At 39.5% G+C, this 12,650-nt stretch overlaps 2 protein-coding genes across 3 annotated transcripts; both read right to left on the minus strand.

The window, feature by feature from the left end:
- Nucleotides 1-3,286: 3,286 nt before the first annotated feature.
- Nucleotides 3,287-4,301, minus strand: LOC139190862 (peptide-N4-(N-acetyl-beta-glucosaminyl)asparagine amidase A-like). The gene is made up of 2 exons (XM_070811350.1): nucleotides 4,193-4,301; nucleotides 3,287-4,143 (listed from the first exon to the last, which is right to left on the minus strand). Exons 1-2 carry the CDS (start codon nucleotides 4,299-4,301, stop codon nucleotides 3,287-3,289), a joined length of 966 nt encoding a protein of 321 aa, XP_070667451.1.
- A 424-nt stretch (nucleotides 4,302-4,725) lies between these two features.
- LOC103427318 (probable folate-biopterin transporter 8, chloroplastic) lies at nucleotides 4,726-8,197 on the minus strand. Of its 2 annotated transcripts, none has more exons than XM_008365380.4 (2): nucleotides 7,311-8,197; nucleotides 4,726-6,723 (listed from the first exon to the last, which is right to left on the minus strand). In XM_008365380.4, exons 1-2 carry the CDS (start codon nucleotides 7,807-7,809, stop codon nucleotides 5,570-5,572), a joined length of 1,653 nt encoding a protein of 550 aa, XP_008363602.2. In that variant the 5' UTR covers nucleotides 7,810-8,197; the 3' UTR covers nucleotides 4,726-5,569. The 2 variants fall into 2 exon arrangements, with proteins under 2 accessions (XP_008363602.2, XP_028947080.1); XM_029091247.2 differs by having other exon boundaries at nucleotides 4,726-6,712; nucleotides 7,311-8,177.
- Nucleotides 8,198-12,650: the final 4,453 nt, after the last annotated feature.

Here is a 12,650-nt window from a genome sequence, read left to right on the forward strand (position 1 = left end):
TGGAGATTCAAGTGTGCTTTGGAACTTAATATCAGCCTCTATAAAAATCCGCACTCGATGGAGCTTCAGAAATCGAAGAGGCGCCTGCTCAGAAATTGAAAAGGCGTTTGCTTTCTCAAAAGCTGGGCTGCTTAGAGACCACGAGGGTCGATCTCAGGAATCGAAGAGGCGTTTGCTTTCTCAAAAGTTGGGCTGCTCAAAGACCAGGAAGGTCGATCGCAGAAATCGAAGAGGCGCTTGCTTTCTCAAAAGCTGGGCTGCTCAGAGACCACGAAGGCCGATCTCAGAAATCGAAGAGGCGCCTGCTTTTTCAGCCTTGTCAGCACCTGTCACATGCACACTTAACTTTGCGGAAATTACGAGCATTCTGTCGAAGATTTCTAGTGAAGTAGAAAGCACGTGAATGTTATTGTTCAATCATTCACTTTCCACACGCAACATCAGCTCACGGGTACCACAGATAATTTTGCCAAAAATCTCTGACAAAGTTTAGACACGTAAAGCTTGCAGCTCCCATTACATCGCTATGACCAAGAAGGGTAAAATAATAGCAAAGAAACAGCACTAACAAAGTTTAGACACATAAATTTTGAAGGTCTAGCTACCATATTATTACCCACAATGGTAAAGGAACAGGACCATTGCTGGATAATTGGAAAGTCCCTGTGGGTCAACCTCTGTGCTCCGTGGCAAGGTAGACTAGCAAACAGGCTTAACCTTTACTCACATTCGAGAAAATACTCCCAACAAGATTGCTTGCTTCAAGATCGAAGAGGCACCGTCCTCCGAATCTCGTGAGCCAGACTCCCAACATGATTACTTTCTCAAAAAGCGACGAGACACCGCTCTCCGAATCTCGAGAGCCAAACTCCTAGCAGGATTGCTTTCTCAAAAATCGAAGAGGCACCGTTCTCCGAATCTCGAGAGACAGATCCCCGACAGGATTGCTTGTTCGAAAATCGAAGAGGCACCGCTTTCTCAACTTCGAAAGCCCCTTAGATAAAGCTTATCTGTAATCCTCACACCGTTTTCTCAACTTCGAGAGCCAGATCTCCTTGGATAAAGCTTGTCTGTAATCTTCACACGTAACATCAGTTTTCCAGATACCACAGACCACTTTTTCAAAGTGCTCTGACAGAGTTAAAACATGTGAAGCTGGCAGCTCCCACTACCGTGCTATGACCAAGCCGGGTAAAAGAATAGTATTACTCCTTGTTAGGGAGACTCTTATATATGTCGACCTCCATCCTCAACGGACAGGCAGACCTGCAAAAATGCTCAACCCTTCCTCATATCTGAGAGGGCACTCCCAACGAAGCCTCTCGAAATACTTAGCTTTCTTTCCCCCCGAGAATACCTCTGCAAACAAGCTACACTAGAGCAAGAATATCTCATATCATCAGGGTTAAAAGCAAGAGTATCCAATATCATGCTTTTTCCCTGTCTTTTCCTTTGGCCTTGTTCTTACCTGCAAGACAAGGAGAAAGAAAGCAATCAGTCAGCACTTGGAATCAAGCTTCCAGTCCGGAACTGACTGCCTGGAACCCCATTGCTCTCGAGTACTCATCTTCAACATCTTATGCTTCCCGAGAAGATACCACATCTGCCTGAGGAACAAATAGGGCAAGTGAGAAGGATACAAGGAAGCATGTGGAGACAAGCGCAACAGAACACATGCCGATACATCCACTACTTTGTCAACAGCAAAAGTATCCCATATCAGCAGGGTCGAACGTACTCTAGATTTGATGGACTTGTTTTGACCCTCAAATTCTTCAATCGGCCTTATACTCTGGTGGAAACAAGAAAACCCTCCAGCCCAGTTCAAGAATAAGCATGTGGAAAGTTACTTCTTCAAAAGCAAAAGTATCTCATATCACATTTTCTCCTTTTCTTCTCTTTATCCTTCATGCTACCTGCAAGATAAGGAGAAGGATAACAATCAGCCGGAACTCGAAATCAAACTTCTGATCTGGGACTGATTGCTTGGAGCTCTGATTGCTTACCTTGTCTGTCACCTCTTTCAGCAGATCCCCTAGCTCGGCGACTTGGGGGACTCCTACTACATGGTTTGTATCGCGCTTGACCAAGCCTGAAACTACTAGTAAGCGTCAAGTGAAATTGATACATTACCTTGTGCATCTCCACCAATTAAAGATACCACCCCTGAAGGGAGGAAGAGTACTTCCAAAGAAGATGCCACATCTACCTATGAGACAGATAAGGCAAGTGAAGACGATACCACACTTTGGTACTTAAAAGTTTCGTGATTACGAGATCATTCTTCCACAATATTTCCTAATGTCATTTGTACTAAATCATTCACTTGTACTCACTAAAGGAGAGCTTGAACCTATATACTGTGTAAACCCTTCACAATTAATGAGAACTCCTTTACTCCGTAGACGTAGCCAATCTGGGTGAACCACGTACATCTTGTGTTTGCTTCCTGTCTCTATCCATTTACATACTTATCCACACTAATGACCGGAGCAATCTAGCGAAGATCACAAACTTAATATTTAAGATGATATTCTTTGGTGTATGCTTTTCGCAAACGATATAGTGTTGATAGATGAAACGCAGGAAGGGGTAAACGCGAAGCTTAACCTTTGGAAAGAAGTGTTGGAATAAAAAAGTCCTCGCCTAAGCCGATCAAAGACAGAATATATGGAGTGCAAGTTCAGTGCAAACGGAGGCCAAAATGAGTTAGGGGTGAGGATCGGAGATCAGGAAATACCAAAGAGCGACCGTTTTCGCTACCTAGGATCTATCTTGCAAAAGAACGGAGAATTTGATGGAGATCTCACCCATAGAATACAAGCTGGATGGATGAAGTGGAAGAGTGCATCCGGCGTGTTGTGTGACCGTCGTAGGCCACTGAAGCTCAAGGGAAAATTTTATAGGACGGCAATAAGGCCAGCAATGCTGTATGGCATAGAATGTTGGGCGGTGAAGCATCAACACGTAGGTGTAGTGGAGATGAGGATGCTTCGTTGGATGTGTGGGCACACAAGAAAGGATAAGATTAGGAATGAGGATATCCGAGGTAAAGTAAGAGTAGCCGAAATTGAAGGAAAGAGGAGAGAAAATCGGTTACGGTGGTTTGGACATGTGCAAAGAAGGCCTACTGACGCTCCGATTCGAAGATGTGACCACGGGACAGAGGTTCAGGGCCGAAGGGGTAGAGGAAGACCTAGGAAAACTTTGGAAGAGACCCTAAGAAAAGACGTAGAGTACTTGGATCTAACGGAGGACATGACACAAAACCGAGCGCAATGACGTTCTAGGATTCATATAGCCGACCCCACTTAGTGGGAAAAGGCTTTGTTGTTGTTGTTGTTGATGACATTGAGTGGATAATGGAGGATGGCGGCCTAATATGAAGTGTATCGTTGTAATGGATGGTCTGATTCACTATCTGCGTATTGCCATCATTCTTCATGACCATTGTATTACTGTTATGGAGGTCTTGAATTGTATCAATTATGATATTCCCATAGGAGGACTTCACCCATCCAGTCGATGACACATACCTGCCGACCCTTGTCAAAAATGTGCCATTTAAACCCTTGAAATCCAAAACCAATGAAACAACAAGGAGCAAGCTACTATGCTTTGAAAGCTCCCCTTCAGTTTTCGTGCTCCGCTTGTCCAACCAAAGATGCAAATTTGCGTCAACGAACCAATCATTCAAGGCATTTGTGACAGTAAAACCAAACTTGCGGCTCTTCCCTAAAAAGGCCGTGATTTCAATATCATAAGAAAGGAGATTGTACGAGCTAATTGCAGTAATTGGACTCCACAGGAGGGGATTGAACCCTCCATTGAAAATCACAGTAAAAGGCCAGATAGCACCAACAACCTTACCATCTAAACTCACCACAACCTCCCTAAAAAGCCCGTTTCCAGGAGTACCTCTAAGATTGTTTGCAGTAATGTACTCATTTGGAGCGTTTGAATACCAAAACCCATCATCATTCAAAGGCAGATTTCTCTTAATGGGCAAGATCAAATCCGCCCAATAATGGAACCCAGAATCCAAATTTCCCAAATTTTGCTCATAGTTATAATTCAAATTCTTCTCAGCAGGGTAAAAATGGATGCTAATATTCACATGGTAAATCCCTGTGTATGTTTTATCTACCAAATTCCCAAGATAATTTGATTGTTCTGAAGCAAAGAATAGTACCTTGTGATGTCCTTCTTGACACTCCAAACAATCCCATTCTGCGTTGGCTTAGTCGTACAGCTCCTGAGAAGCTCAATGCCGCTGAGCCAAACCCCGAAAATCCGATCATTGGTAGTCCACTAATCAGACTCACCACACCAGAGCTATTCACAGAGCAGGGACAGTACCCCACCAAGGAAAAAAATGGAAGATCGTTCCAGCAAGTTCTTTGATTCGGTAGTGGAAGAAGAAACGGGAGAAAAACAGGATTGAACGGGGACCACAATCAACATTTAATTTTATTTATTTTTTAATTATTGGTTTATTAAATGATTTTTAATTTAAATAGAATACAGATTAATTTAAATGATGTGAACAGCTACATCACTCCCCTACCCTATCACGCATGACAGAGGAATGTCGCAAGTGACAAGTGCCGCACTCGTTCCCAAATTCGAAATAATTTTGTGACAATGTGTTGTATCCATATGTATGCTACTAGTACTGTATGTCACACAGAAGGTCGGATTTGGATCCCTTCCGGGATCCTCACATTCGTTCATCATACATATTTGAATTTTTTTTATATTTAAAATTAAATACAAACAGTACGTAATGAAAGCTGACCGCACAATATACAATGAACGAATAGGATGTGAGAATCCTCACAAAGATCCTCATCCCAGAATGTCATGTCATTTTCTTCTTTTCTCCAACAAAACAAGACACTCCTAGTTTTATAGAAAAGGAAGTAGGAGGCTAGAGTTCGCCCGAGTCTTATCCCCTATTTATCCGAAATATTATGTGCCTCACCGACGAACGGTCTTGACAGTTTTGCTCAGAGTACCGATCGATCGGGCTCTCTATTTTTTGCCTTTTCCTGGCTTTCTATTCGATGCTCTTCCAATTTCACTGCATTGCACACATTTTCTTCCGATTTTCACTGCAATTTTACTAGAGATGCCTCATTGCTCTTGGGAGATTTTAGTCGGACATCAAGTACCTCATAGCTCCGCAACTCTTCATTTCTTCCGTTCCCTCTTCGTCCTGTGGCAAGAGCCCAACACCGATGACATGTACATTTGCGCTTACTAAACCTGTATTATGACAAACTGATTACTTTTCTGACAGGTAAGCACAATTTAACATGAGGCAACAACTTCCGTCTTCATCACAGAACCTGTCGTTGGAACTGATGTTCGAGATGAAGCCTCCTTCTAAGTCGTCTGAGTGTACAAGGAAAATGAACACCACTAAGGCAATCCTAGAGTCCTCTTCTTCTTATCCTCCACTCCCCCGGCTCTCTCCAAAATATACAGATTCTCCCTCAGGTACACACGCTTTCATTTTCAAACCTCTTGCTATCTGAAATAGAATGCAATCGTACAAGTTGTTCTTTCACTCTTCTCCCTCTGATTCTCTCTCACGTCTGTAGATAAATACTGAACCATACACTACTCGACCGACCCTTCTATTTTTCTGACTTCTTCTACTGAAACCTCTCTTCCTCTCCTGCCTAACGACACCTTCTGACATGGGTAAAATATAAAGCCATCCTAAAGGCAATAAAGCAGCAAGGAATTGTGCCATAATCCCAAAGGGCAGGCTTGAGTAGTTGCCTGCCGTTATTCCTATCAGAGAAGCCAGTCCAACACCTAAAACCCCACTAGCTATCGACGATAAGCACAGGGCTGATGCTAAGAAAGAAGTTAGAGATCCTTCACATCCCTGAGGACACAGATTAGCAAATAGTACTGTGAAAGGCAAGATCTTGAACTGTGCAATAGTCTCTGCTAACCCCGAAAAACAAAGAACAAACACCTCATTTGGAATCCCCAGTCTGACATTGATCCGTCTCACTAAAACAAGGTCAAGAAGAAGGGAAAAGGCATACACCAGCTGAACAACACCAACCAACTTTCTCATCGGAACTTTTTTCCAATAACGGTCATAAAGTACAGCAGTGGAAAGAAGCATCAACTGGCCGATCACTCGAGACATGCCAATGATTGAAGGATCGAGATGTAGATATTGTGTTTGGTAGCAGAAGATGGAACCTGAGAGGACTGGGACCATGGCAATAGAAGCTACAATCCAAATAAGAGGGCGAGCAATACTTTCCTCTTGAATTCCCATCTGCAGCTCAGAAAATTGTTTTCTGATACTTTCAAAGATTGGTTTTCGTATAAGACTGTTATCTGGCAATTGTGGTAAACCGAGAGATTCCTCTCGTATTCTCAATGAAATTGCAAGCTGAGCGGATAGTAAAACTGCAAATACGAGAAACATGGTTCTGGGCGGTGTTTTCATCAAGAAATATCCACCTATTAAGTTACCAAGAATTCCACCAGCAGCTGCTGCCATGAATGCATAAGACTGGAGGCCAGTCATATTTTTTTCTTGGCCATACTCTGCAACAAGAGCATCCTGTGCTACTTCCATAATGGACGCTCCGAGATTACTCAGAAGAACGCATGCCATGAGGGTAGGAACTGCTCGAGCTGCAACAGGGATCAGCGCCATTGGCCCCCAAGACAAGACCTGTAAAAGAACTGACAAGTTCGAACTCCATCAGATTCTCCCATGAGAAGTTGTTCAAGCCATCAGTTATACCCAAATCCGAGAGGTCTCACATAGCAAACAACATTTTTTTTTTAATTTGCCTTTTCCAAACCCAAATTTACTACATTCTAATCGATACATTGTTTACCCCATTAAACAGTGTTGTTAAGCTTAAGCCAGTTTTCAAAGGAATTACAGCATAAAAGTAGTAGAATTAATGAAACTTGTACCGAAAAATTTGTTATATTAGGAACCAAAAATCTTTCTTATATTAACAATCTAACTTTTACTTCCGATTGTCAATCAAACAAATTTGCGAAGGCATCAGGCAAATAGAATCTACAGCATAACCAAGCAAAGGAAAGAACAAAAAGTACAAGAATACAACATAAACCACCATAAGGAAGCCTTCCTCGTTACGGATTTGAATAAAAGTGCACAAATAATATAACCTTACATCGACAATGCATCTTCAAATTTAACATAACTCTGTAAAATGAACAAAAGAAAAGTAGGAAACACAATGAAATCAGACCGAAAACCACAAAGGAGATAAGGCAAGAAAATTTGAACTGACCTCCAATGGAGATATAAGGAACTCTATGAGCACCAGAAATGTAAAGAGCATCAGAGAGGACTCCATACAAGGGCTTGGCCACCATGGGAAGGTTAGCAGAATGCTGCACAAGCTGCAATGTGGAAGGATCCATTTGCAGATTGTGGGCCATGTGGAAGTTGAGAGCCAACCATGGAAAACACCTGAAACCCTGCATCCAGTACCCAAATCCACACAGAAACAACATTTGCTGCCTACCCAGTTGGGGAAATCGAAAGCCTCTCCTTTCCTCATGGCTGCTGCTTCTCCTGGATTTTCTGTAAATAATTTGAGTTGCTGGGTTTGGCAGGATTGGGTTTCTGATCTGGGCTTTGGGTTGGATGGGTCCTGCTGGGTTTAGGCGGTGAAAACAAAGGATGGGGTTTCGCTGGAAAGGAGGTTGCTTTTTTGGTGGGGGTTTTGGGGTGATTGACAGTGATGATATCCATGGATTTTCAGAAGAAATTGATGAATAAATCATGATAATTACTAATAATATCAATTGGGTACTTGAAAAAAGTGAGAAAAACAAGAAAGAAATGGAATGAAAGTTGCTATGATTGTATGGAGTTTTTATTGAAACAACGATGGAAAGTAGAAGTGTGGTTACCTATCAATATATATTCTTGTATAATTATGTAAGCTGCCATTGAAGATGGATTGCTTTGAGAAGAAGATAGAAGAATATGCTATTTTGTTAATGGAGACTAGAGAGATCTAGAAACGTGTTATGTATCACTCAAATCATTTTGCTTTGAACAATCCAGTGTGGGAGGGAGAGAGTGAAGACAATGCAGAGTCTCTGACCTATCAGCTCAATTGAGGCTAATACCCTTTGGTTTTAGCGGTTGGTTTGTCTTATAATGCTTGTCTGGGCGCATTTATGCTCGCGTAATATTAATCATCTTACTTATTATTATTGAATAAATTAAATTTTGAAATTTATGTTTATTCAGTATAATGTTCTCAAAATGTAAACTCATTTAATGTCACCATCACTTAATGATGGTAAGCAAAAATATTTTCATATTTTCTTGATTTTTTTTCAGGTTTAGAGGAAGAAAATTAAGGGGTAGGATAGTCTAACTAATTGGATCGTAATGCTCTCTTACATGTCACTATTAAACAGTTAGAATTGACATATGTACAATTCTCAATGTATACGATCTATTGGCCAGCTCCCATGTTGAATGTGTGTTTTAGAGAGAATGACTTACGTGAAAATAAGACGCTAAGTGACAATACCTCATAACAATCTTACGAGCTTATATAAAAAAGTTAAAACTCATAACAAAGCATAATAGGATTAAAACGTCATTAATATAGCGTTCAGATTCAACTGCACACGCGCCTATAAACGACACATGTGAGTCCGAGGAAACAGGGACGAATACAGGATTGGTGAGGGTGGGTTGGGGTCTCACATGGAGATTTGTTTGGAGTCAATTTCTGGGACAAGGATTGTCTGCCCTCCTAGTTGTGGTGCTCTTCCATGCCCTCCTATTTTATGCGGTCACGGTTAAGCCACGTCAATATTTTATATTTTTATTATTTTTATTATTTTTTGTCTTATTATCTCATTAAAAAATTAATATAAAATATTGACGTGGCTTAACCGTGATCGCACAAAATAGAAGAGCATGGAAAAGCACCACAACTAGGAGGGCAGACAATCCAAGTCTCAATTTCTGTTCCAAACACAGCGGATCTGAGTAAAAAGCATTGATTGGAAATTTGGGACTGCATATGAGGTGTTGGATCCGTATATGACCGTTCGTTTATGCGCAACTGTTGGGAGTTTCACACGCGCGGTTGTACTTCACGACGTCGGCAACATCCGTGTGTATGGTCGACTAGAGGAACAAGCGCGTGGGGTTCCTAATCAGGTGCATTTTGTTTGGCAGTATATGCAATATGGGATGTGTAAAAGTTTTCCTTTCTTTAATGATATTCTTTCAAAATAAAAAATGAATAGTTTTATATTTTAATATCGTAAATGACTAATTTAAAATTAATTTATTCTCATCAAAGGCTTCAATGTCATGTTCGTTCATTCATTTTTGGATTGTAGTTGACTATAGGGGTGGGCACTTGGAACCGAAAATTGAAACCGAAACACGAACCAAATTGAACCGCACCGAATGGTTTGGTTTTGCAATTTTGAAACGGTTTCGGTTTTGAAACCGAACCGCAAAGTAGGAAACGGTTTGGTTTCGGTTTTGGCTTTTGAAAACTGCACCGAAACCGAAACCGCATAACTTTATTAAATGTTAAATTCTAATTGGCTATTTCATTGAGTCCATACATTTACTATGGACTCAACCTCATCATAATATTTCCACGTAATCTCTATCTTTTATTTCTTCTAGTCTGTATTGCTCAACTTTATTCATCTAAGCTTCTAACTCTCTCTCTCTCGGCCTCCCTTTCATTCCAACTCCTAGCCTCTAGAGTTCAGGGTTGGGTTTTGAATCAAAAGGGGATTTGGTTTTTCATTGGTTAGTCTTCAAATTTTCTTCGTTCATGAACATCAGAATGTCAGAATGTTGTTGATTGGTAAATAAATTATTCATACGTATAAACCTGATAAATCAGAGTAAAATTGAATATGATTCAAGTTCACGGGTTCTGCAAAAACAAAAGACAAAATGTCATATATGTTCCTAGATTAGTCGATATAATCCACTTCTTATTAGATTTAAGTATTAAATTTAGCAGATTAAGTATTGATTAGGCTTGTTGTTTACTGGAATGGCCATGCCTTGAAATTTCATTTTCTTTCAATTTTTTTATAAAATGCGAATAATGGGTAGATACTAGATAGGTTTCCACCTAGTTACACCTACACGAATTGAAACCGCCCCCTTGATTAAGGAGATGTTCACATTACTTAGGGCTGGATGTTGATTTCAATCCATGCATCATGATGTGAACTCTCTTGAACTTAAGATTGAATGTGTATTGCATGCTTGGTTGTTGACTACAATAAATACTGCTGCATTTGGGCTATCGAAGGATTTGCTTTTAATGTCAAAAGTTTAAACACCAAAACTTTTTTATTGAATTGGATGAAATGAGATACAACTAGGTAACCATAATAGCTTTTTCAAACAATGAAATCAAACCAAAACCGTTTAAAACCAAACCGAACCGAACCAAATGGTTTGGTTTCATTTCGGTTTTAGCCTCAAAACTGCACCAAACCAAACCGCAAAAACTTGCGGTTTTGGTTTTGGTTTCACTTAAAACCGCAACAAACCGAACAACGCCCACCCCTAGTTGACTGGATAATGATCATGGGAAGCAAAGTGAGAAAACAAAAATGGGACATTTACATTTCATTGAAACGGGTGGAACTTCGGGTGGAACTTTTACCAGACATACTTCACATTTTTTTATAACTTTATTTTTTAGCGGTGATTGTTACTTCGCTATTTGACTCACCAATAAAAACTAACTTAGGTTACCTAATAAATACTAAATTTAACATCGTTACCGGTAAACATAAAACAAATTTTAAGTACCCTTTACTCAAGAATGAGCAAGTGTAGCAAGACCATTATTGATTTTCGAAGTTTGCCTCTATCTGACTTTATTGGGTTTTCACTGGACAAATCAAATCCAAATGCATAACACAAAAAGGCATGTGCATCTGATACACTGCCCAATTAATTCTCTTCTAATCAATTTGGTAAGAAATTACTACTCTTTTTTATTTTATAATTTTTCCAATATGGGTTTTGTAACTAAAACTTTGAAATTCTATTATACTTCGATGTATTGTATATTGAATTTTTGTTCATAAAATATTAATCATTTAATTATGGGAACTTTAACGAAAAGCTCCCGGTATTGTTCACTTTAACGAAAAACCACATTTTTACACTAAAAAGTCAATCCATATACTATTCACTTTACCCTTTATTTTGTCATTATCGTTAAAACTCAAAGTTTTCAAGCCTTTTCCATTAGTTTTCCTTTTAATTATTGACTAATAATTTAACGACAGAAATTTCAATACAAAATCCCTTAAAATTCGTGCCATCCTATTGTGGAGAGCAGGAGAGGAAGTGAAGGACGGCTGGTGACACAGAAACCCACCCAACTATTGACAAAATTTCAATATCATCAAGCACACTAGTGGCCCTTTTCATATGGGTTTGAAGCTCTCCATCTTTTTTTTTCTTTTTTCCTTTTTTCCATCTCTTAATGCCCACAACTTGAAAAGTGTTCTTTGAGTTTAAAAAGTTGAATTCAAGTATAGTACCAAACATGCCCTAAGCTTCCCAATTTTCCCAATCCATCATTGTTTTCAAATAGTTTTCTACAATGCTCCAGAGTATCCGATATTTTGGTTTTTTTTAACTGCTAGATCTTCGATCAAAAATGCATATGCCACAAGAGATTGTATCCTAATCTTCTGCAAAATACCAAACTGTAAAGAGAGATTTGAATCGCCAAATTTGTTACTAGCACAAACATTTGTAAGAACACAAAAACAAATTTGATCGGCAACTTGGAAACTTTCTACATTGCCTGCTCTGCTTGACTTATTTCTGCAAACCTTTTGGCTATCCTTGTCAATTTTGCAGGCATTACCATATACTTGTTTAAATCTGCACTAAAATCCCATCCCCTAGACGACGTGTTTTTCTCACGATTTCATTTGACTTCAGAGAGAACATGAATTGTAAGTTTTCTGTCAAAAAGGGTACGATGTAAGACAAGGAATAAAACAACCTAAGAATGAGATCGCTGAGACTGAAATTCGTTATTATAACTGAAATTCATACCATCCTTTCCGAATCCAGAGAGAAGTGAAAATACTAAATTAGTTTTCCAGTTTTCTCCCTATCATTGCACAATCAGTAACGTCTAAGTCGCTAAGGTAATTGTGCAGTTATGACTCATGAGTTAGCAGAGACATATGGCACCACATATCACAATAGCAAGCACTCAAATTCTACAGGACACTCAACCATAAGGCACCACAAATCCTTCCCCCAAAATATGAATGTGACAAAGGACTAATTTCTATAGGGAGATATCTCCATTGCTTTTTTCATAACGATTAATTTGGAGCCGTCTTTGCCACCACATATTAATAGAACGAGCATAAAAGCTACCAATTAGAAATAAACATTGAATGTGCATGCAGAGAAAAAAGCTATGTTGAGATTAATTACTCAGATTCGTTGATTGATGACATGGGAAATGAGCATTTGATCACGCATCAATGTTGGAAAATGAATCTGTAGAATACCCTCTTTCTTTTTTTACTCACCCGTTTGTTTTTTGTTCGTTGATTTTCTTTACTTAATT

This window comes from Malus domestica, chromosome 13 (assembly GCF_042453785.1).
Source record: "Malus domestica chromosome 13, GDT2T_hap1".
Classification (NCBI taxonomy): Eukaryota; Viridiplantae; Streptophyta; class Magnoliopsida; order Rosales; family Rosaceae; genus Malus; species Malus domestica.

Excerpts from the sequence above, each read along its gene's own strand:
- LOC139190862 (XM_070811350.1), bottom strand. The coding sequence starts at position 4,301 with ATGATCGGATTTTCGGGGTTTGGCTCAGCGGCATTGAGCTTCTCAGGA. Across the intron at positions 4,144-4,192 it reads GTCAAGAAGGACATCACAAG|ATAAAACATACACAGGGATT; the intron begins GTACTATTCTTT and ends GGAATTTGGTAG.
- LOC103427318 (XM_008365380.4), bottom strand. The coding sequence starts at position 7,809 with ATGATTTATTCATCAATTTCTTCTGAAAATCCATGGATATCATCACTG. Across the intron at positions 6,724-7,310 it reads TCCTTATATCTCCATTGGAG|TTCTTTTACAGGTCTTGTCT; the intron begins GTCAGTTCAAAT and ends CGAACTTGTCAG.